This window comes from Paroedura picta, chromosome 6, assembly GCF_049243985.1.
Source record: "Paroedura picta isolate Pp20150507F chromosome 6, Ppicta_v3.0, whole genome shotgun sequence".
Taxonomy (NCBI): Eukaryota; Metazoa; Chordata; class Lepidosauria; order Squamata; family Gekkonidae; genus Paroedura; species Paroedura picta.
The window spans coordinates 93,148,735-93,173,117 of NC_135374.1; the positions used below are offsets into that span (position 1 = coordinate 93,148,735).

Genomic DNA, 24,383 nt, shown 5'->3' on the forward strand with positions numbered 1-24,383 from the left:
TGGAGGAATGAGATTACAAGACTTCTAGTTGGCCACTACTATGTTACCATATCGCGGTAAATATGCACACAGAAGTGCAAATATGCACACAGAAGACAGATTGGTTGTTCTGAATGCCTGGGAATGCAGCAGTCGGAAATAAATCCTTTTGAGGAGAAAAGATTTTTGATTGTACACATGGATAAGAGTCAATTCCATCCGGGCTGTCCTTGACAATGCAGGACGTTTGAGGACTGTCTCTTTACTCAGCGCTCAGCTCACCTTTCATCATGCAATGATGTGTTGCTCCTCCCACAATATTAAGCTCCACCTACTTTCTGTAGGTTGGCTTTCTGAGGACATTCTGGCCATTGGTGGGGTAGTCACCGCAGGCAGAGCAGGCAGCCTGGGAAGGGAGGTTGTTGGCATAAAATCTTTCTTCTGCCAGGCAAGAAACATCATTCATAATGATAACTCAGCTTTGTGTGTCTACTGATTTTCAGTCTGTAAGGACTAGTGTGGCTTATCAATTAACTAGCAAGAAAGCCCATTGCAACCAGGAATGCAATGGGCGCTAGGACCCAGGGGACACCAGGAGGTGCTTTTTTTTTCTGCTGCGTGGAGCTGTGAAAGGCTCCTACAGGGTTTTTTTTTTTCTGCTGCTTGGAGCTGGGAAAGGCTCCTACAGGGTTTTGTTTTCTGCTGCTTGGAGCTGGGAAAGGCTCCTACAGGGTTTTGTTTTCTGCTGCTTGGATCTGCGAAAGGCTCCTACAGGGTTTTTTTTTCTGCTGCTTGGAGCTGTGAAAGGCTCCTGCAGGGTTTTTTTTTTTCTGCTAGCTCTCGTGGGCGTGCCGGCTTGGAGCTCCTACAGGGGTTTTTTTTCCTGCTGCTTGGAGCTGGGAAAGGCTCCTTCAGGGTTTTGTTTTCTGCTGCTTGGATCTGCGAAAGGCTCCTACAGGGTTTTTTTTTTCTGCTGCTTGGATCTGCGAAAGGCTCCTACAGGGTTTTTTTTCCTGCTGCTTGGAGCTGTGAAAGGCTCCTGCAGGGTTTTTTTTTTCTGCTAGCTCTCGTGGGTGTGCCGGCTTGGAGCTCCTACAGGGGTTTTTTTTCCTGCTGCTTGGAGCTGGGAAAGGCTCCTTCAGGGTTTTGTTTTCTGCTGCTTGGATCTGCGAAAGGCTCCTACAGGGTTTTTTTTTCTGCTGCTTGGAGCTGTGAAAGGCTCCTGCAGGGTTTTTTTTTTCTGCTAGCTCTCGTGGGCGTGCCGGCTTGGAGCTCCTACAGGGGTTTTTTTTTCCTGCTGCTTGGAGCTGGGAAAGGCTCCTTCAGGGTTTTGTTTTCTGCTGCTTGGATCTGCGAAAGGCTCCTACAGGGTTTTTTTTTCTGCTGCTTGGAGCTGTGAAAGGCTCCTGCAGGGTTTTTTTTTTCTGCTAGCTCTCGTGGGCGTGCCGGCTTGGAGCTCCTACAGGGTTTTTTTTCCCTGCTGCTTGGAGCTGGGAAGGGCTCCTTCAGGGTTTTGTTTTCTGCTGCTTGGATCTGCGAAAGGCTCCTACAGGGTTTTTTTTTTTCTGCTGCTTGGATCTGCGAAAGGCTCCTACAGGGTTTTTTTTCCTGCTGCTTGGAGCTGTGAAAGGCTCCTGCAGGGTTTTTTTTTTCTGCTGCCTCTCGTCGGCGCGGCGGCTTGGAGCTCCTACAGGGGTTTTTTTTTCTGCTGGCTCTCGTCGCGCTAGCGGCGAAAGGCTCCTCCGGGGGTGTTTCTTTTTTTTCTGCAGCTTCTCGGCGGCTGGAGTCTTGTGTTGTGTTTGCGGCGGGGGCTTCCTTGGGGCCGGCCTGACGCGGTGAGAGACGCTTCGCGCCTCTCACCGCGTCAGGCCAGGAGCAACTGCGAGCCGCGCTGAGCGCGGCTCGCAGTTGCTGGGGCTGGGAATCGGAGGGACCAATCGGCAGGCGCTTCGCGCCTGCCGTTTGGTCCCTCCGGTTGTCTGTCATGAGGAAGGGTCCAATCCGGACCCTTCCTCATCCCGGACACATCCCGCCCCAGAACCCCTTACTGTTTTATTTAGTCCGTGGCGCCCGCGGCGCCACGGGCGGTGTACAGATAATAGTAATTATATGCTGTGCAGTTCTAAGGCAAGCGATGAGTAGTTTCTCATTGCCTTGCTTTGTACAGAAACCCTGGTTTTCCTTGGTGGACTCCCATGGCCAGCTCTCAACCCCAACAGGTAAGTTCTGATGTGCTCTGGCTACTCAGGGCTGTTCAGGGTACTGGTTTATTTACTGATGCCCTCTAAAAGAGCCACCACCTGTTGATGAATGTAGGCCAGGTGAATCCACACAAGTAGCCCTTTTTAGTCCACTTTAGTCAGTGTGTAATAAATACCCACACCATGACTGGGCTTCCTTCAATATATTTTCTAATAGGAATGATCTACCCAGCTGGATTTAAGAAAGTATTCAGAGGCTGGCCTAACAGAAGATATCAGCCTCAGGGGGTTTTCAACAGGTGCCCCAAAATATTTCCAGTATCTCCAGAACCTGACAAGAGAGCAGGATGGTATGTCTGTGAAACTATCAGGGGAGGGGGTGGTGGGTCAGTTAATACAAAAAAATAATTGCTATAAGTTAATAAGAGAAAGTGGCAATATGTCCATGAAGTAAAAGACAGGAAGGCCATGAGTATGATTGAACTTGTGATTACAACTGCAGTTCAATCCATGTTTATCAGGGTGTTACCCTAGAGCAGTGGTTCCCAAACTTATCTGGCCTACCGCCCCCTTTCCAGAAAAAATGTTACTCAGCGCCCCCTGGAAATTAATTTTTTTTAAATGTTAATAGCAATTAATACCGCGCGCACCACTTGGTGTCCAATTACCGAGTAGCCGCGCCGAACAGCGTCGGCGTCATGCCATCGGCGCTAGCTAGAGACCAGCGATTCTCAAATACGTTATCCCCTAGAACTAATGGAGCTATTCCAAGAATACGACTGACCTATTTATAGCTGCAGCTGGTGGGGACCGGAGAACCGGTCCGTTTCTCTACAAATACTTTACCGGAGAATCGATAGTTTTCAGGCCTAGTAAAAAGGCTTAAGTAGGGATCAGAAAACGGTTATAAATAAATAAACTACCAATAAATAATTAAGAAATTTTGGTTTTAGACTAAAAACATACTACAAATTAAGGATGACGTTTTATATTTATTGGTATGTTTACGAGTTTGAAAACAAATGATTCAAAGATTCAGAGCGAGACAGTCTCGCTCTTCGGCGGAGAGAATCGAAAGTGCGGAGCGATACTGTCTCATTCTTCGGAGCCAAAAGGTTTGTAAAGCGCATATTATTATTACAAAATAAATAATACTCACCAATTATAGTCGCACTATCTGTTAGTTAACTTTAACTTGTACAATATCACAACAATCTAACTTAGAGTTATATTATGCTGTAATTTTACCCTAATAATTACGGGAAGTCTCCGGATTCATAGCGTGCTCCAAAATCTGCTGGTAGTACTGCCGCTGCCGTTCCAGACTTTGGCCTTGCGACTGACCAATCGCGCGAGTGGCAGTTTCCCGCAGCAATGCTCGTAGCACTCACGTGTTTTGGAACGGCAATTCAGTGGCACCGCATGAACAATAGCAGTGCGCGATTGCACATATCTCAATGCAAGTGAGGGAGTATGCTGAAACTGAGCTAATGTCCAGTACGTTGTTCAAAGAAAATTAAGCATTATGAGCGGAATACATAAATCATTTTTTCTAAATCTTCTCTTCTTTCTTTTATGCTTTCACCGCCCCCTTACAGTTATTCATCGCCCCCAAATGCACCTGTGGCCCATCACCGCCCCCTGGATTGCTGCAGCACCCACCAGGGGGCGGTAGCGCCCACTTTGGGAATCACTGCCCTAGAGGTAGCCCAAGCCCATGACTGGACTCTGAGCAGATTGGTACACACAGAAACCGGCCTGGCAGAGACTGACTATGGAGTCAGTAGGGCCCCTTAAGAAACCTAGGAAGCCAGGCCAGGTCTCCATCTTGTTTGGGCTTCACTACATTTCCTCCTTGCCCAACTGACTGATCTAAATGTACACATTATCTAAATCACCTCCCCCCCCCCCCAGCCAAAGACCATTAGACTATCTACAGGAAAGGAATATCCCTTCAAGGTACTAACTGCAACTTCTTTTGTCTCTCTTGTCCAGTGTAATTTCTGCCTAGCAGCATCTCTTATCCCCAAATGCCTTCCCCCTGTCCTTCCTGATAGAACAAAGACAGGGCCATTACACCTAGCCAAGGTATTGTTCTACTTTTTGAGATTACTCCACACCTCCAACTCTAGTGACCTCACAGTTCAAACCCACCTATCAGGTACTCATATTATCAGAGACCAATCAGTCACGGACCTCCCAGTGGGCAGTCACTGGGGCTGGCCTGGGAATTTCAAACACTATATCAAGCCTTGCGCACACCCTATGTGTGTGTGTGTGTTGTTGTCCACACCCGGCATCCTGTCCATCCCCTGATGTCGTCAACCCTGTGTCTTGGCTGCTTGGATCCAAGAAAGGTGCAGTATATTGTCCCCCCTGTAGAACTTAGTGTATGTATGGTTTTGCTTCTGTGTGTGTTTTGAGTGTATCCCAATATTTTCCCCAAATAAATACCCTGAGTGTAAGCTTAGTTGTCTTCTTCATTTAAGAAGGGTTTCTTCCAGGGAAAGGACCTCGTAAAAATTGGTAGTAAAGATCCTGCATTACCCAGCCTCTTGCTATATTCATGATTCCCCAGCAATTTGGGTAACAAGGGAGGATTGAATCCAATCCAGCTTACTTCCACATAACAATAAAGACGATGGGTCTGCCACTGGTCTTAAGAAGAAACATGTTGCTTCCTAAAAAGAAGAAGCCTTGGGAAGAGTTAGATGGAATTATGAACTTTTCATTCCATTGCAGAAGAAACCTTCTGATCGCATACAAATTTAACTCACTGTCAGTCACTCTTGACCTCTCGCTAATGCTCTTCAGGAACATGCCTTCTCTCCCTCAAATAATATCAAAAATCCAAGACTTAGATCTGGGCAAGTCATCTGCCCATTCATTTTCCATTACTTCCTGGCACTTCTCCATGGTTAGCATGTGGAAACAGATGGTTTAAGAAATATTTCTATACTTCTCCAGCTTTAAGCTATGTGGATACAGATACCATTCACAGGACTAGTTAACCAACCCATCAGCAATGGTTGTCCTAAGACTTGTGAACTTTCTCACTGTCAGAGAGGCTGGAAACACCCAAATGACCAAGGTCATCACTTAATGGTTGCATTCCCTGGAGGAAGATTTGCAACCAAATGAATCAGGTCCATGTTGACGATTATAAGAACACAGTTGGGTAAACTAGCTGGTTCTTGTGATTCATACGGGGAGAGTAACAAAAGGCCCTGGTCACACCATGGAGATTGCGCACGATTTCCCACTTTATTGACCTCTTGTGTGTATGATGGGTTGGTCTATGTTGGCTGAGTCAAGGGGCGAGATTTTAGTCACTAGAACAGAAATAAGAAGTATGACAAAGAAGTCACAATAACACAATATCTACTTGTTCAGTCTTGCTGCTTGACTTTCACCTCCCATGTTAGAAAATAGGTCGCTCGTTCTAGCAGTTATGAACATTTTCCTCCATAGCCTAAAGTAGATGTTTTCAGAGGAAGGAGAGGAAATGTTTCATCACAAATGTATCTTTTAGCACTATTCACGTGTCTTCAAATCCCTGCCTCCTTTCTTCTGCTGACCGTTTTTAGCTGCACTTACTTCATTGCGGGGCCTACTGCTTCAAATCAGCTTGTATGGAATACAAATGTCAGGGCACATTATGAAGGAGCCTGGGGAAGACTTCTGTCAAGTTGGAAAACTCTTCTATTCCTACCAATAGAACAGAATTCTTGAGAACCACCAAGAGTGCTGCAGCCCAATTACCCCCCCATGAGGGCTACTAACATATCTATTACCAAAAAATTGAGTTGTCAGAATGATCTGAGAGGGGACATTTCCTCTTGGATTCTTCTAGAAAAAGCTTTCTCAACCAGGGTTTCATGAAAACCTAGGGTGTCTTGACAGTCCTGGAAGGGTTTTCTGACTGGATGGAAGTTGATTTTTATATATTTTTTAAATCTCTTAAACTTTTATTGGATGATATTTTTATTTATGTGTTTGTTTATATATATATATATATATATTCCGCCGCTCTCAAAAGTCCATAAGAACAATAAAATCCAATTAAAACGTAATTAAAAGATATGGGCATGTGGGAACCCCCCCCTCCCAAAATGGCTAACGATGGGCCTGGAGGGGGTGGGAAAGGGAGGGGCCCTGGGTGGGCATGTATACAGCTATGCTTCCCAACCATATTTTGCATGATTGTACCACGTCTGGGGTATTGCAAAGCCTGAATAATGTTTCAGGGGGTTTTCAACTGTAAAAAGGCTCCTCTAGAACAAGCAGGTGGTGGGTTGTTTCCCTCTCTGTCTCAGTTTGGCAACTCAATCCAAAACGCCAGTCTTGGAAATTAAAGTGCTGATTTCAGTTAAACTGCATTTGGAAACCCACTTAGAAAGACCAGGGTATTAAACTGCAAAACAAGCCTTGAATCAATTTTCTTGTAGGATTGAAGGAAATTTGTGCATTTTGCAAACCAAACAATGCTATTAATTTGTTAGGGGTCTTTTTTTAATTGCATGGGGAACGCATGCTAGATTTGGCAGGGTATGAGCAAATGAATAAATGACTATTCTCGGTATTATGGGATACTCAAAGCAAGTGTCTCTTGTAAAATATGTAATCACAAAATGGCATTAATGTGAAAAAATATCTTTTGGATTGCAATCTCTGCATGTTTACTTGAGAGGATGATTAATTGAACACAGAAGGACTTACTTCTAAGGTAAAGATTATTGGCCTGTTACTTCCACAAATAATATCCCCAAATAATGACTGCACGTATTTTCAATGTGAGCTACAGTCCAGTCCTAAACTGCATCAAAAGTACTAGGATTCAGTTCTAATTATCCCCATAAATACATGTCAGTTATTATGATTCAGTTTGAAGCATGAAAAATATAATTTTTTCTATCTCTGGTGTTTGATTAGCCCCTGGCCTTCCTGAAGTCTGTTTTACTGCAGGACCTAGAAGAGCATAAGTTAAGGATTTAGTTCAATGTAATCTTGTATTCCCTCTAGAACAGAATTGATAAGGAGGACAATCAGGTGTGAATAAATGTTTCCATTAAACATTTTAATGAAAATCACAGTAGAGTTTTCCCACTAATATTCCCTGATCAGATGTTAGCAAAACTATGATTTCCAATCCACTCTTCAAAACACAACCATGGGTTCACCCACAGATGCTTCCTATTTTCACCTCTCTGATACACCAACCCTGTAGCTCTACTAGCCCAATTGTGACAAATTCGCACATCAGGATGAATTCACACAAAGAAAGTTTGCATCCAGTGACACCTTTAAGATCAATGAAGTTTAATTCTGGGCATAACCTGTCATGTGCATGCACACTTCATCAGATACATCAGAACAGTTTTTCTCAAGCCTTAACTCCACACACACACACACATACACACACACACCCTATCTAAGCCTTGATGGGAAAGGATGTATCTGATAAAATGTGCATGCAACATGAAAGCTTATACCCAGAATGTTGGTCTTAAAGTTGTCCCTGTACTCAAACTTTGTTCAGTTGCTTCAGACCAACATGGCTAACCCACTTGAATCTGTCACTCTGAATACTGTAAGGAATTAGGTAGCCATAAACACTTGCTTAGGTTAGGGAGATTCTAACAGAAAAAGAGAGAACCTGCCTCAGGCTATCAAAATCAGTTAACAATATATTTATACAATCTCTATTTTAATGATAAATGAAACATCCAGAACGGACTCTAGATTTTGTTCCGTTTTCAAAGTAGACCTTTCATCGGTGGTTGTTTCCTCCTGTGATTTTGAAACTTATCCTAGAAGCTTTCAATATTTCAACCAACTCCAAGTTGTAATCAAAATTCTATGTATATAATACCGGCCTTCAGCTCGCAGGTATGGGAGAGCTTTGTCCAGAGGCTGAAATATTGAAAACTTCTGGGATAAGTTTCAGAATCACAGGAGGAAACAACCACCGATGAAAGATCTACTTTGAAAATGGAACAAAATCTAGAGTCCGTTCTGGTTGTTTCATTTATCATTAAAATAGAGATTGTATAAATATATTGTTAACTGATTTTGATAGCCTAGGACAGGTTCTCTCTTTTTCTGTTAGGTTAGGGAGATTGCTGACAGAATATTTTATGTAAGGATGATGGAGTAGTGATGGGGCTTTAGCTCAAGGGCAGGTTCCATTCCCAGTTAAAAGGATCAGGTCAGAGATTATGTGAAAGACCTTGGCTTGGAACCCTGAAGGGGCAGCTGACCCCCAGAGTCGATGATGCTGACCTTGATAGACCAGGCTTCATATGCTCATGTGCAGCAGTGCTCCCTGGCTAGTGGCACACTTGCTAAGGCGAAGAAGATTGGAGACCACATCCAATTAGCCTGCTCTTGGAATGTGCTACCATCCCGTTCCACTCCGGTGCCTGTCTACATGAATAAGCCAGTAGTCATCACTTTACAACACCTTCAACACAATTCTTTTAAAGTGAGCCACTTCAAACTTGCAGCTGCCAGTCACAACGAGCTATTTTAAACGTGCATGTTCATAACTCAGGCGCTCTCAGCCAAATGTGTGAAATATCCACGGAGGCTATTCTTTGAGCAGATATTACTGTTGCAATGGGTAATGATTGGCAATGTGGGGCAGATTCACACGTACAGCTGTATGGAGTTCATGCGTATACGTTTAAGCAAATTTATACCAAGCAACTACCTAGTTAAGCTGTGGTAAAATAATATACAAAAGCAACAAAACTGGGGAGGGTTCTCTTCATATTTGGAAGAATTCCTGGGTATGAGGGGGGAAATGCAAATTGACCAGAAAGGGGTACAAAACCCATCAAAACAGGTAGATTAGTCCTGGATATGGCCCAGGAGCATGTAATGTTAAGATTAGCTAAAGAAAAGGGATTGGGAGGAAACAACCCAGTCAAGTCCTTGAGGGTTTTTAGAGATTCCTGAAGGGAATTCTTTTCACCTCCCTTAGTCCCTTTCATTCTTTATTATAGAAAGAAATCAGTTAATTGGCCTGGTTTCTAAGTAGACTCAGAGGAGCCTAATGCTGCAGTCCTAAATGGAGTTGCATCCCTCTAAGGCAGGCTTTCTCAACCAGGGTTTCAGGATGGAAGTTAATTTTGAATACAGTTAAACCCTTATCAGGTGATATGACCATATATGGTCATGTCAACCTACCCACCCCCTCCCAAAATGGCCAATGACGGGCCTGGAGGGGGTGGGAAGGGGAGGGGCCCCAAGTGGACCTGTACCCAGCTATGCTCCCCAACCATATTCTGTACAATTGTACCATTTCTAGCATTGCTTGAAGCCTGAAGAATGTTTCAGGAGTTACTCAATGGTGAAAGGAGAGAAAGGCTGCTCTTGGTGGCAGTGATGGCGGTGGAAGTGGTGGTAGTGGTGGTATAGAATCATAGAATCATAGAATCATAGAATCATAGAATCATAGAATCATAGAGTTGGAAGGGACCTCATGGGTCATCTAGTCCAATCCCCTGCACTATGCAGGACACTTACAACCCCATCGCTCATCCACTGTAACCTCTCATCCCTTTGCCTTCCCAGAATCAGCCTCTCCGTCAGATGGCTATCCAGCCTCTGTTTAAACATTTCCAAAGATGGAGAACCCACCACCTCCCGAGGAAGCCTGTGGTAGTGGTGGTGGTGCCTAATGCATCCTGGCTTTCCTAAGGTGTGGATAGCCTTCGGTACAGCCCTGCAGCCAGGACAAGCATATCTAAGATGATAAAGTACAGGGCATGGTGGTACACATTCTAGCTTCCTGTTGTGTATACCTAGAGCACACCCATGTAAGCACTAGTGATAACAGGGCACTAGTGCAAACAGCTAGGGCTGATAACAACCAATAACATATTGTGGCATTTATGTTCCTAGACTCTCTCGAGTGTTGTCCTGCCCTGACACGAACACTCAACAGACATCTCTGCTCCTCTCATTCACTCTGATGTAAGAAGTATGCATAAAAGGACTCAAAGAGAAACTGCTGCAAAATATATTATCATTTCTCCCCTCAACCCTTCCTCTCATCACAGCACCTGTATAGTACAAAGGCCAGTGGGAGAAGCATGAAAGAATAAAAAGGATGGACGTATGCATTCTTTGATGTCACTTCCGTGAGAAACCTAGAAGGGTCATCACGTTGCTCTAAGAATATCCAGGAACTCTATAGTAAAACCTAGATTCCTAGAATGCCATGATAATACTTCCAGGTTTCCCGCAAATGTAACATCAGCCAACAGCTGCCATCTCTAAAAATACATTGGCAAACCATCCTTCACCAACAGTTAATAGAAAGGTCTCCCATATAAGGAGACCAATGGCATATATGCATAGCGCAAAAAACTTAGGAGGGAGCCTGATGATACACCAATGTAGCATGATGATGATGAGGAGGAGGAGGAAGCCATAAAAATATCCACATTTCTGAGTGAACACTAATTCGTCCACACAAAGGGGGACGGGAAGGGTGTAGCAGGTTACAAGCAGAAGACAATTCTGTGGTTAGGAGACGGTGAATCTTTACAGAATCCTGTGAATGCTCTCTGTGCCCTCTTTCACTCTAGCTCAGGCTTCAGGCCTGCACTGCCAAGTCCCAGCCAATTAGTGCATAGTTAGAGAGAACACTGAAAGGCAGTAAGCAGCTTGTCTGTGGGAAAGCATCCCACCGACAGGTGCCGGCACTTGTCTGCAGTTAGGCCTCCTCAGCCTTGAAAAAGCTAGGCAAGCCATCTCTTTGGTTGAGGGCAAACTGCACAGAAGGGCAAACTGCACAGAGGGCATACTGCAATTTGCCATACGGGGTGATATTTCAGGGAGGACTGTCAGGGATCCCCGGTCTTCAGAAGAAGGATATAGCAAACCTTACCTTTGCTTGATCTTGGATTATTGTATAACCATCAATATGCTCATAAGATCGTATTAAATCTATTAACGGAAGAGATCGGTTCTCTTCCTGGGTATCCTACAAACCTAAAAGCAGAGTCTGGCAGGCTGTGAAACCAAACTTGGGCAGCTCACACAGCAGGGAGTGTGGTGTGGGATCTTGAAGAGCACTTAGGTGACAGCACTCTTTCCATCCGTAACTTGCTACCACACACAGAGTGCTTATGTGCAGCAGATCATTAGAATTGCTGGATGTTACTTAGTACTAACCTTGGGTATTTCTGTGCGTTTTCCAGACAGTTTCCCAACAGGTGCAAAGAGAAGACTCACAGCACAATTCTAACCATGAGCAAGACCTGCAAGACTAGTGTGCGTCTTAACAACATTGTGGTGAGGAAGCCGGTGGCTCATTTTACCAGGGCTTCTCCACCAGACTACACAGTTTAAGTGATAACTGTCCAGCCAGGAAAATAAGTTTTGACTGTAACTGGCATGCAATGATCTGCAAATTCCTGCCTGTTACTCTGCTGCCAATGCAGCTTTGGAAAGGTATAGGAGCCCAGCGAGATCAAGGGAGAGAACAACCCCACTTCTCAAGTTTGCACTCGCAACTCTATTCCTGATGCGGTTTGCTAAGCATTTGGATTGCTTCCCAGCGTTGTCTTTGTGTTGATGGGTTTCATGGCTCCCTTCAGAATGGGACTGTGCCAGAAGAAGGGTTCAGAGAATCGGCTGGTGTCTGCAGAGTTAAAATCCACCGGTTTGTGTGTGTGATGAACCATGCAGCCTGTGTGAAACGGGTACAGGACAAGGGCTGCTGGGATGATTAGCAGGAGCTGGTGGTGATCAGCTTCATGCACCCAAAGAAGGTTTGGCAGGATGAGAAGCAATATTACTGGAGTCCAGGCCGTTTGCTGTGATTTGGGTCTATCAAGTGTGTGTGTGTGTGTGTGGGTTTTTGATGGGTGGCCTCAGGTCTTCTGAACACATGTAAGTTCCGTAAGACACCCCCCCAATTTTTTCCAGCCCTGTTCTATGTGTCTGATATCATCAGGGCCAACTGAAGATTTTAATGCCCTACAATGTATTTGTTGATCTTGTTCACTGTGCAATTTAAAGGGCTGCTCTGTAGGGCCTGAGGTGTGGAGTTGAATCCTGCCTCCTTCCCGCTGATAGCCTGGGAAGTGAGCTTTGTTTTGTTTCTATCTTCCTTCCAAAATGGGGTGAGGATGGATTTGAACCCCTGACTTCTGTGTCCCTCAGTGGTAAGTTACAGGGAAATGTCAAGGATGTCTTCAGTGAACGGGTAGCTGTGTCTTTGTGGGTACACCTAGACCTGCGTCTCACCTAGACCCGTGTCTCTGTTCCCTTCACCTTCCAAAAAGTCCCATCTTCACTTACAGACATTTCTTCCCCCTCCTCCGAAGCCCTGGTACCTAGGAGAAGTCATGAGTTTTCCTTTCATATATCCTCATGTAAGTTAGCTGTGGAATTCCCCGGGTGAGATTTCTGGACCACCCACTCCTTTTGTTCCTGCCTGTCAATTGTTGGCAGAATAGAAGTGAAAGCCAAAGCCTAGTTATTCATGGGTCTCCTCTTGGGCACACTGCACTCCTTCATGCTGCTGAAAGTGCTTCATTATTTTGATTTGTTCTTCTGCTCTCTTTTGTGGCCAGTAAAAGGGGATGCCATGATTGCGCTATAGCATTGCTCTGTGTTGGCCGGCTCCCCCATATCTGGCCAGCATGTAGCCCTTGTGGAAACATTGCTCCATGAGCGATGGCTGACAGTGGCGTTGGTATGGACACAGGTGCTGCTGCCATGTTCCTTTGCCCTGGAATCTTTTCTTCTGCACTGATTCTTCTGGACCTCCAATTATGTGCCAGTATGGATAGCCAATGTGGTGTGGTGGTTAGCATATTGGAGTGGCAAGATGAGAATTTAGAGATACAGCTTGGGGAAGAAAAGAAACTCAGCTGGGGCCAGTCGCTGTCTCTCAGCCCAGCCTAGCTAGCCCACGCATTCTGCACTGGGAACTTTGCTGCCTCGGCTCTCGTGTGGGAGCACAAATGGGGGGGGGGGAATGAGGTGCTCCGGGCCAAATGCTCCCCCAGGGAGGGGCAACCTGCCCCCCAAACTCCAGCCTGCAGCCCGGTTTGAAGCCTCTGGTGCAGAAACGGTGACAGTTGTGAGCATAAAAACGGGGGAAGGGTCACAATGTTGTAAACCGCTTTGCATCCCCATTGGGGAGAAAAGCATGATATAAATAGCTAAATAAACAAAACAAGCAACATGCTGGCCTGGTAGACCTAGGACTCAGTTGTAACCCTGCAATTTGATGCTCACTTATTTGGGAGTGATCCCTACCTAGCTTGATGTGAGTTACCTGTGAGTAGACATACATAGGCTTGGCATTCAGTTAACTAAACTGACTGTTGACCACACTCTATCCTACCTTTTAAAACGGCACCTTTGTAAGTTTGCGCCCTAAGTCAAGATTTCAGTATCAATCTTAGATGTTTTCTTACACGTTCTGGGAAAGGATTTTTGCCTACCGGCCTTAGTCTTGCTTGCAGCTGCTGAGTCCAAACAAGGAACTGTTTTCTATTACCTATTGACAGTCGCAATGTACCCGAATGTACCTGAGGAATTATCCCCATGACTCCCCTCTGTACAGCCTTTCTTCAGCAGAGTGTCTCTCCCCACCCCCATAGAACTTCCAAGCTCAACGTATTTTCTACCCAAAATTGGCACTCGTTTGCTGGAGCAACAGCCTCCCAAATTGCTCTTTGGTATCTCTCACGGCAGACGTCCTTTCCAAATCCCTTACACTCCAGGTTGTATTTACCTAAGCTAATGAGATATCCCTGGGACAGCACAATAATTACTCACCTGTGGCTTTGGCATTACACCAAACAACCTCCTCCCCTTCCCGAATGTTTTGGGGACAAAACGGACTCTTCCTCTCTGTAGTTTCAAGGTCTCTGCGTGACTTTTCTCCCCTCTCAAAAAGGGAATTATCCTGAGGCTTGGGAGGCTTTGGATAAGGGGAAGAGAAATGTATAGCTTTCCCAGGATGCTTTCCCTTGATGTCTGAAAGATGTTTGTTTATAATATAGGCACCATCCGTTGGCCAAGACATTTTGTGTTTGCTCCTTCTGCTCCTTTTCTTTTCCTAGATTTTCATGGGAGGTCATCCACGCAGCCCATACCATGTAATATCTCCTGACCAGGATTCCTGAGGCTGCTTACCCCAAAAGGGAAATTCACCGAGGCATGCTTGCTGTTGATGACTCTCCTCCAAAGAGTTGTCTCAACTAAACACACAAACTAAACAAATTGTCCGGATCACATCTGAAGAAGAAGAAGAGTTGGTTCTCATATAACAATTTCCCTACCCGAAGGAGTCTCAAAGTGACTTATATTCGCCTCCCCTTTCCTCTCCCCACAGCAGACATCCTGTGAGGTGGGTGAGGCTGAGAGAGCCCTGAAATTTCCTCTCTGTCAGAACAGCTTTATCAGTGCTGTGGGGGGCCCAAGGTCATCCAGCTGGCTGCATGTGGGGGAGTGCAGAATTGAACCCAGCTTGCCAGATTAGCAGTCTGTGCTCCTAACCACTACACCAAGCAGGCCAAAAGTAAACCCAGGATAGGTCTTGGCTCACTCACACAGCTGAGGTCACACCTTGATAAACAAATAAATGCGAAATTACGGCCTGGTTTTTGTCTTCAGCAAATGTTCCCTGAGAAAATAGGCTGATAGTTAGCAATCTCCCTGGTAGGTGCTGGCAGGGAACACACCTGCAATCCATGTACAGTGACCCTATTCTTTGTAGGTTTAAATATGATTTTAACAGCGATTTATATATGATATACAAGGTGCAATACAAACCCTACATTTATCCAAGTGCTGGCCCCTGGTTTTACACACAAAGTGCACTCCCTGCATGTCTCTTTCTTCCCAACAGGATGCCCCTGTGTCCCTTGTGACATGTTGGCTAGCAGCCTGGATGTGTGAATTCGCCACCATTATAACAACCCATGTCCTCTTCCCTTGGTCTCTGGGATTAGAGCATGACATTGTTTGCAGGAGTTTTGATTGGGATCCCCATTCTTCCTGAAAGCAATTGATCGTCTAAGCAAGAACACTGCGAGGAACGTGCTTGGAACGAAGAAGCACTTTTTGGGTTGCAACCTAACTGCCCCGGAAGTCTGCTTAGAAGACCATTTTGACTGCTCCTGTCCTCCCTTCCCCGGGCTGCATCTTCTCCATCTGCTTGGATGGTCAGAAGGTTCCAAAGGGCAGTCCTGGTTCCCCATCCTCACGACAGCACCCGGATGGAAGGCAACCGAGAAGCCCTTCACTTTCTCAAAGGGAAACTCCATCTTGCCTTGAAGCGCACCCCCAGCAGCTCAACGGCTATGGCTTGCTGTCCCCCCCGTTCCATTAAAGCCACGTTTGCCAGCCTGAGCTGTCTGCCGTTTGTACCAAGAGGCCAGTGGGCGGTGCCCAAATGCCAATGAAAGGACCGCCAGACTTCCAACAAACCGCGTTTTTTTAATTTAAAAAATATTATGCAATAAGTAAGCATCAAATCATTTTAGCCCCTTTAACCACTCAGGATTGGGAGGGGGGAAGAGTTGCTCCGCTCTTTTGGCCGTCCCCACTTGGGCTGGAGGAGCTGACCGGCCCAGGCCGCTTGGGACAACCTCCGCCAGAGTGGCTGTAAACTGGGGCCTCTGGGCAGCTTCCTCTGGCGCCCCCGGAGGCTTCCCTGCGAAACACGGGCGGGGGGGGGGGAGATTCAGCAGCTGCCCTTCTGCTTCCCGCTGGTCCCCCGTCAAGTCTGGGCAAAGCGGGTCCTCCTCCTCCTCCTCCTCCTCCTCCTCCCGCCCATCCTCCGCCACTCTGGAGATCAGCTGGGGGTCCCGCGAGGGAGACGAGGGCGCGTGTGTGGCCCTGGGAAGCCCGTGCCTGGCATAAAACGTGGCCCCCGAACCGTTCGGCTGCTTCAGTCCATCCGGCTGCCCTCTTGACGTGCTTATTATTATTATTATTATTATTATTATTATTATTATTATTATTATTATTATTATTATGGTTGTTATTTCATTAGGGCTCCTCCTACCGTCATGACTCTGAGCGACTGTGCCTGCGAGGTCGTCGCCATGGCTCTGGCGGACTCTTTCCCATTTCTCCCGCCCCCCCTTCCCCTTCCCCTTCCCCGCGGGCGCTCCCCAGCCACGCGGCTCCCTCCGGCCGGGCCTGGGCAGTCCTGGGGGGGGGGGGCGGGGGGGGCTGGCACTTGTTGCCCGGCGGGCCGCTGGCGGCAGCGACGGCTTGATTGTAACCCGTTTTGACGAGGCGCCGATTTGGGGTCAGCGCTTCCTGCCGCACTCTCCAAACAGCCCCTCCCCCCGCTCCAGCCACGCCAGCAGGTGGCAGCTCCGGGGAGCCGCGGGCCAGGCGAGCGGAAGGGAAAGTTGGACGGAGAAAGTGAAGCGAGGGCGGCCTGGGGGGGGAGGCTGTGCGGGGGCGTCCTTCTGCAAAAAGTCCCACAGTAGGGGGCGGGGGAGCTACTGCAGGGGCTCCAGGAAGGGGGGGGGGGGTCCAGGGATCGGGGGAAGGCTAAGCGCAGGACTTGGGCGGACTCCCGCCCGCAAAGCCCCTGGGAAACGGCGTCGCCCATTTCTCCCGCCCGGCGGCCTGCCGGCCTATCTGCCCCCGGCGTTGGCTGGCTACCGGCTGTGGCTAGGCCGTCGTGTCCAGGGCAGGCAGGCCGGGAGACGCAGGCGAGGGGGAGACGCCGTCCATCGTGTGAGGCCGGGCCGGCCAAGGCCCGGCGCAAGGCAGGGCGGGGGGCACCCGGGGGAGAAGGCGAGGCGGCAGGCCGGAGCGGGCTGCGGGGGGGGGGGGGCGTCCTCTGTGAGGAGCACTGCCTCCTTCCCGTGCTGGAGCGGGTCCTGGCAGTTGCTGGCCGAAGAGACACAAGCAACAACTGTTAGCGCCCCGCGCCGCCCCCCTCTCGAGGGTCTGGCCCGGCCCGACGGCTAGCTGACAAAGAAGCCTGGAAGGGCAGATCAGGCTGTGTCCACCCCCCCCCCGGCTGCCGCGACCTCCGTCGGGGCTCTGTTGGGCGGGTGTGGCGTCCCACCAGGCTGGGGCCGGCCCTGGGCGGACCTCTAGGCAGCGCTCAGAGTGGTCCCACCTCCCCCTTAGCCGGGCAGGCAACGCCTCGGGTGGGCAGCGGCCCATGTCCTTCCCGGCCTCCTCTTTCTCCTCGTGGTGAAAGGGAAGGCCGGAAGAGAGACGGGGGGGGGGGGGGGGGGGAGGAGAGAAGACTTGTCCTTGGATAAATGCGGCCGCACACAATGGGGAGGCCCAGAGGAGCGGCCGGTTCCGTTCTGCCCCGCCGGTTCCGCGCTCTGGCCTCGGTGTCGGTCGTTTGACCTTCCCCCGTCCCTGACCAGAAGGGCTGAGGCATGTTTCTCCGCTGCGGTCCCAACTAACTTTCCTTACCCTCCCCGCCCCACCCCCCTCACACACACTCACTCCGGAGGTCTCTGGCAGGTTCCCCCAAAAGCAAGGCCCTCGCGCCCGCCGCTGGTTCCCGCAGGGCGGCCTCCCCAGCCGCATGGCACGATGAGCCGCGCTGGATCTCGGGGGCAACGTTCGCAACACCTGGAAGAGTTTTAACATGTCATTGAGTCGGTGGCAAGTGAAGTGGCTCCTATGGAGAGTTTCGGAAGGAAACGACCTCGACTGAAAGCCAAAGGGCGGAACCCATTTCCGTCCCACTTCAAGGGATTCTCCAAGGTTTCAGGAAGGTGATTCCCGCTGAGTGCTGAAAAGGGGAGGCGAGCCCAGCCGGGGAGGGCGGCGTGACGTCACGACCTTTCCTTCCGGGGGGGCCCGGGGGGAGGGCAGCAGGGGACAGGCCCGGACCCAGATCTCTCTCCCTCAAACCCGCAGACTTCGAGATGCGCCTCGGGATCAATCTCTACTTAAAAACAAAACAAAAAAAAAAACACCACAACTGAGGAAACAATTTTAAAGTTGCTGAAACGCATCTCAGTGGACAGAGAGAGTTGTTTCAGTTCAGTGTTGGCTTTCTTAGGTGAAGAGTGCCCCGTTTGGTCTCGTGCCGGAGGGACCTAAAAAATAAAAGCAGCACAAAGAATCGCTCTCCCCAAACAGGAGGCGGACCTTTCTTTGCCTCTCTCCCTAAGCCTTTCTTTCTCACTAAAACCCGGGGGGAGGGGAATGAGCTGCATTATTCCTAGGCGAATTAAAATGTGGCGCACTTTCACACATAGGTAGAAGCTCCTTACATCCCTCCCCCCCCCCAAAAAAAAAGAAAATCACAGCTGGCAGTATGTAAACTGGGAACTAAATTAAGAAAGTGATAACAGGAGATCTCCAAGAATATTTTGACTTTATCTATGATGGATCATCAGAATCAGGATGACACATTTGTACAGGCAGAGCATCAAACAAGGAGCAAAATTTTTATACCTGCTGACTTTCCCCCTGCTTGTTTTGTTGTTGTTTAAAAAAAAACTCTGCTAATGACTGGAGGGGGAAATAACATGCAAGAATCTAACATCATTTGGGGTTCTTCCCAATCAAATCGGATTTAGGGACCAAATCCGGGGAGCCATGCACTCTTCCACAGAATGCGCCAAACTGGCTGCTGGGGCCTAGACAGTAAAAAAGGGTTCAATTAAAAAAAAAAAAAGATGTTAAGAGAAAAGGAAAGAATTTTATTTCCTTGATAGAAAGCAATAGACATTTCTTAGAATTCTAGTTTGCAACCACTTGCAAGAATGAGCAATAAGAAACTTTAGGTGGCTCGATTAAACAATACAATTTAAGAATTTCCAAAATAGTTTCTAAATCCATGCACTTTTCCAGGCAGTTAGCACATTACCACAGAATTAATTCCCTTGAAGTCTAGGAGATTTAGTAATGTGCTTAGGACAGAAATATATGTGTCCAGGTAGCTCTATTCTGAGGTAAAGTGAAACCAGGATAAATGCCTTTGAGAATTGCTGCCAGGTGATATAAAGAAATGAATAGAGGGGGAAAAGAATAGTGTTATTTGCTCCAACTGTTGTTTCCCTTGTGCTATCTCCCCTCCTTTCACACACTCAATAATAATGCTAACACCCAATTTTAAAAAAGCAACTCAACAATTTCTCCCTTGACCATTAAATGAAGTTTGATACTTGTTTCTAGTATAGTTAGCAAGACAGAGACACTTTACATCAAATTTCAGAACATGACACAACACTTAGATATCCTCAAATGTGTGGTGTCAGTGTAGCAATGAGGAAAGATCTATCACATTCTGCAAAAGACCATTGGGGCAAAGGACTGGGATGGGAAACGATCAAGCCCATTTCCTGTCATATTTAACAATCCCTATTATTATTCCTCATAAATATTCCTGTAGCTCTCCTGCACATGGCAAACCTAGTGACAGTGAAGTTATTTGATCTAACCTCAGTCTCAAGGGAGAAGAAAGAGAGGGAATTAGCCAGCCCTATTTAAAACTTGTGTGGTATTTGAAGGTAGAAAACAGAGGAAGCTTAAAAACTCGATTCAGTTTCCATAAATAAACAAAATATACAATGAATGCTATGGAAAGTATTTTTAATAGGTCGCCTCCCTTAACAATACTCAACAGATATTAAAATAATATCCCCAAACTACACCATATATATATATATGTATATATAATTTTTTTTGAAAAAAATTTCCTTCCCTTTGGGTTTTTATTTTTCCTTTGTAGAAACTGTGAGATGTCTAAACCCAAGTTGGGATTTTTCCCTTATTATAATTAATGTTCCACGTTATATTTATACATATAATCAATTTCCAATCTCTAGTCTTAAGGCATGCCATGAATTAGTACATTTGAACTGACTGGTTCCAGTTTCACTTTGAAATTGATTTAACTCCGAATCGAACTCATCTTTAGATTTTTATTTCCTTTCTTTTTTAGCTGAAATGCTTTTTTTAGTAAACTATATACACATTTTTGAATTCCCTTGCAACGCCTAAACTGAATTAAAATTTCCACAATGCATTTACAAGAAAAAAATACCAAAAAAAGTTAACAAAAGAAAAAAATGCAGACATTTACAAAATTCAGAATATTGTGGTTGCTCACAAAAAAAAGTTTTATAAATAAAACAAGCAAAAATAACCCCCTCCAAAAAAAAAAAAAAAACCAAACCTCTCGTTATAAGAACTACCAAAAAAAGTTTTAAGCTTGGTTTTGGATTTGCATCTCTGGCAGGTGCATAAGGAACGAGCAAATTGCCCCCGGGATCTTTGTTTCTCTTAGGCAATGGATTGAAAGTCTTCACAAGAAGCCGCGATCCTTCTCTGCGGCCAAAAAAAGAAAAGGAAAAAAAAGAGTTGGCATCACCTCGATCTTTGTATTCTTAATAATTATAGTCGTTTGTTCTTTTCCACTCTTCCCAACCCCCCGCCCCCAGCAAATAAAATGCTCTGTGCCTTCTGGGTGAACGATAAATACTGTACAAAAATTTCTTTTTAGTTAAAACACAGACTGTCCGTCTAGAACGCAACATCAACAGAGGGGCAAAAAGGACCCCCCTCCCCTAGTTCCAGCAGCGAGTCCTTAGGGGCGGCCGGGGGGGGGGCGGGGGCGGGCGGGCAGTGCGGAGCATCTTTCGGGGCCACCATCCGTCGCCACCTCTCCCGCCCGGGCACTCGGCGTCCGGCCCGCGTGTTCCTCGGGGGCGGCTCTGCTCTGACCCGGCGGGGCTCCGGGTCTGTCCCAAAGGCCGGGCGGGGGCGGGGGGGGGGAGATACGGGCGGGGGGGGGCGCAGAGGCGGGCGGCGGGGTCTCCTCGGGGGCTCAGATGTGCGTCAAGGGCACCGTGCCGTTGACCGCCGTGCTGGCGCTCTGGTAGTGCTGCGGCAAGGAGTGCAGGCGGCTCTGAGCCGCCGCCGCCGCCGCCGCTGCCGCCGCCGCCGCCGCCGCCGGGTCCCCGCCGTCGCCGCCGGGCAAGTACATGCTGATCATCTCGCGCAGGTCCCCGGGGCAGGGCGGCCGCGAGTGCGCCGAGGTGACGGGCGGGCTGACGCTGGGCTCGGACTTGACGAGGGAGCCGAGCGCGCCCAGCGCCCCGGACGAGGCGGCCGCCGCTGCCGCCGCCGCCGCTGCCGCCGCCGCCGCGGCCGAGTTCTGGTGGCTCTGGGCGCCGTAGGAGAGGCCGCCGTAGGCCGAGGGCGAGGCGCTCATGTAGCCCTGCGAGTTGGAGATGGGGCTGTACTGGAGGGCGCCCATGTCGTAGCGGTGCATGGGCTGCGGGTTGTGCGGGTGCGGGTGGTGCGCGTGGGCGTGCGGGTGCCCGCCGCCGCCCGGGTGCTGGCTGTAGGCGAGCTGCGCCTCCTGCATCATCGCCGCCGCCGCCGCCGCCGCCGCCACCGAGCCCGGGTAGGCGCCGTTGGCCCAGCCGTTCATGTGCGGGTAGCCCCCGCCGCCACCACCCCCGCCGCCCCCGCCGCCGCCTCCTCCGCCGCCACCGCCGGGGCTCTCCAGGCGCTGGCCCACGCCGCCCGGGCTGACCCCGACGCCCATGGGCACGGGCGGGCCTCCCCCGGGGCCGCCGGCGCCGAGCAGCCCTCCGGCCAGCGAATACTTGTCCTTCTTGAGCAGCGTCTTGGTCTTGCGGCGGGGCCGGTACTTATAATCCGGGTGCTCCTTCATGTGCAGCGCCCGCAGCCGCTTGGCCTCGTCGATGAAGGGCCGCTTCTCGGCCTCCGACATGACCTTCCACTCGGCGCCCAGGCGCTTGGAGATCTCCGAGTTGTGCATCTTGGGGTTCTCCTGGGCCATCTTCCGCCGCTGGCCGCGCGACCACACCATGAAGGCGTTCATGGGCCGCTTGACCCGGTCCTGGTTGGCCTTGGCGCCCCCGCCGCCACCGCCGCCGCCCCCTCCGCCGCCGCCCCCCGCGCCCGCCTGGCCCGCCAGGCTGCCGGCCACCTGGGCGCCCCCGGGGGAGTGCAGGTCCGTCTCCATCATCATGCTGTACATGGGCGCAGCTGTCGGGGGCCGGCAGGCTGCGCGGCGTCAAAACATAGAGCGGGCGAGGAGCGCCGGGGCCGGCCGGGCCGGAGAGAGCGAGAGGGCGCCGGGAGTCCCCCGCGGCCGGCCAGGAAGGAAGGAAGGGCGCCGAAGACAGCTGGGCCGGCAGGGAGACCCTCCGACGACGACGCCGACGACGCCTCGTCCGACGGCAAAACTTTCTCCCGGGCTGGTGGCGAGCTGCCTGGGCTGAGCCACTCGAACAGGTGCGCGGCGCAGCAGCAGCAGCGGCAGACGACGAGGACGAGGACGACGGGCCGGGCCGGGCCGGGCGCCGAGGTGGGCAGCGAGTGTGCGGCCGGCGCTGGGCGCTCTCCTCCGGGCTCGGCTTCAGCACGGGCGCGCTTCACATAGCCCCAGGCGAGCGCTCCCCTCCTGCCCGCCGCCGCCGGAGAAGTGATCTAATGCGCGCCCCCTTCCCCGCCAACTTCCCTCGGCGAGCGGCAGAGCGAGCGAGCGAGAGAGAGAGTTGCGGGCGGGAGCGTGTGTGACTCGCATCCGCTGGTCCCAAGTGAACCGAGGAAAAGAGGCAGGAAATCCCCCTCCCCTCGGCCACCTCTACCCCTCGCCGGAAAAAAAGGGAGAGAGAAAGTAATTAAATGACGATCGGGAGGGGGAGGGGGAGGCAGGCGGGGAGGGAGGGAGAGATCTAGTCGCACGGATGAGGGAGGGAGGGAGGGAGGGGGGAGGCAGGGAGGGAGGGGGCGGTGGCGGCGAGGGGAGGGGAGGGAGGGGGGCGCCGAGAGCCCGCCGCCCGGCAGCAGAACTTGCACAGTAATTTGTGCGCGGTGGTTTCCCTCCTGGCGCCCGGGTGGAAGCAGGAAAGGAGGAGCAGGCGAGAGACGCGGCGAGAGAAGAGGCCGGCAGCCATACGCCGCCGCGCACCGAACTGGGATTAAATGAGTTTGCCTCGGCCAATGGGAGCGCGCCGGCGGGGGATTATTTGCATGGCGCACGGAGGAGTGACGTCCGGAGGTGAGAAGTACAAACTATTCTGGAGCGCGGGGGGGGGGGGAGGGGGGAGCCACGCTGCGCTGCGGGGAGGGGCCAGGGAAGGGGTCACGACCACCACGGAACAAAACGCTCCCGCGAGGCGTTAATCGCCATCGAATGCCCGAGGCGCCCGCGCTTCCCCGCTCGGGTGCCGTCGAGAACGGCCTCGTGTCCCCGTCGGCCCCGTCGGCCAGGCAGGCAGGCAGGCGCTGGATGCCCCCGGCGCGCCAGGCGCTTCTGGCAGTGGGGGCTGCGTGAGGGCCGCTGTTGTGCGCGGCGGGAGGAAGGATCTGGCAGGGCCGGCCGCTCGGGGGCGGAGGGAGGGCGCGCACACAACAGCGTTTGTTTCCCAAACTGCAGAGTTGGCCAAACTTTGGCAGCTCCCTCCCTGTTTCTCCTCTTCCTTCCTGACGGGAACTTTCCCGTCCCTTTTGTGCCGCCTGCCAAAGGAGAGGCTCAGAGGCGACGCCAGCGCATGGCTACTGGGAGGAGGACGCGCGGTGGGGAGGCCGCATGGTGCTGGGCCTTCCAGCTGCATGCCCTCCGGGACGTCACCGCCACACTGCCCCGCTGCTCCTGATGGCAAGAGCAACGTGGGTTACTTCCAAGCGATAGCTTCAGGATCAGGATGGGCGGCAGTTCTTGGAAATCTGATGTTGGCCTCGGAAAGAGCTCTTCCCAAAATGCTGGAGGCTGGAATTTAAGCAGATCTGAAAGGATGGCGTTCCGATTTTAATAGTAGCATCCCGATCCCTGACGGTTCCACTGGGCTCCCCCTCCAAGTGAACACTTCCATGACTATATATGGACAGTAAGCTCCAGTGCCATCAAGAGACTTCAGTTCTCACCCTGGGGGTATTATCCCATTGAAGCCCTAAGGAGATCTGCTCAGAATCCCGCTCAAGTCTCTTCAGCAGGGATCTTTGCGCCCAGGAAAGCGCTTTTAGGACTGCGGTTTGAGAGACCCCTGGCTGCTGTGGCGATCCTTCAAATGGGAGCGTTAAGACGTCACCCAAACAAGGTCTTGGGAAAGGAAGCATTCCCTCTCGATTTTAAGGATTCAATTTCTGTGTTACCTGTGTCCCCAAACACATGGAGGGCACACAACGTCGCCAACCTTTGAAGGCTCAGTCATGACCAATTAGAGCAGGGATAGTCAAACTGGG

General features: G+C 50.1%; 1 protein-coding gene and 1 long non-coding RNA gene across 7 annotated transcripts in view; both read right to left on the bottom strand.

The window, feature by feature from the left end:
• Positions 1 to 24,383, bottom strand: part of LOC143840331 (uncharacterized) — a 509,677-nt gene that overhangs the window by 54,656 nt on the left and 430,638 nt on the right. The window lies entirely within an intron of this gene.
• SOX1 (SRY-box transcription factor 1) lies at positions 20,378 to 23,102 on the bottom strand. The gene has a single exon (XM_077343743.1). It carries the CDS (start codon positions 22,171 to 22,173, stop codon positions 20,989 to 20,991), a length of 1,185 nt encoding a protein of 394 aa, XP_077199858.1. The 5' UTR covers positions 22,174 to 23,102; the 3' UTR covers positions 20,378 to 20,988.

Bases quoted from the DNA above. Each gene is read 5' to 3' on its own strand.
- SOX1 (XM_077343743.1), bottom strand. From the start codon at position 22,173: ATGTACAGCATGATGATGGAGACGGACCTGCACTCCCCCGGGGGCGCC.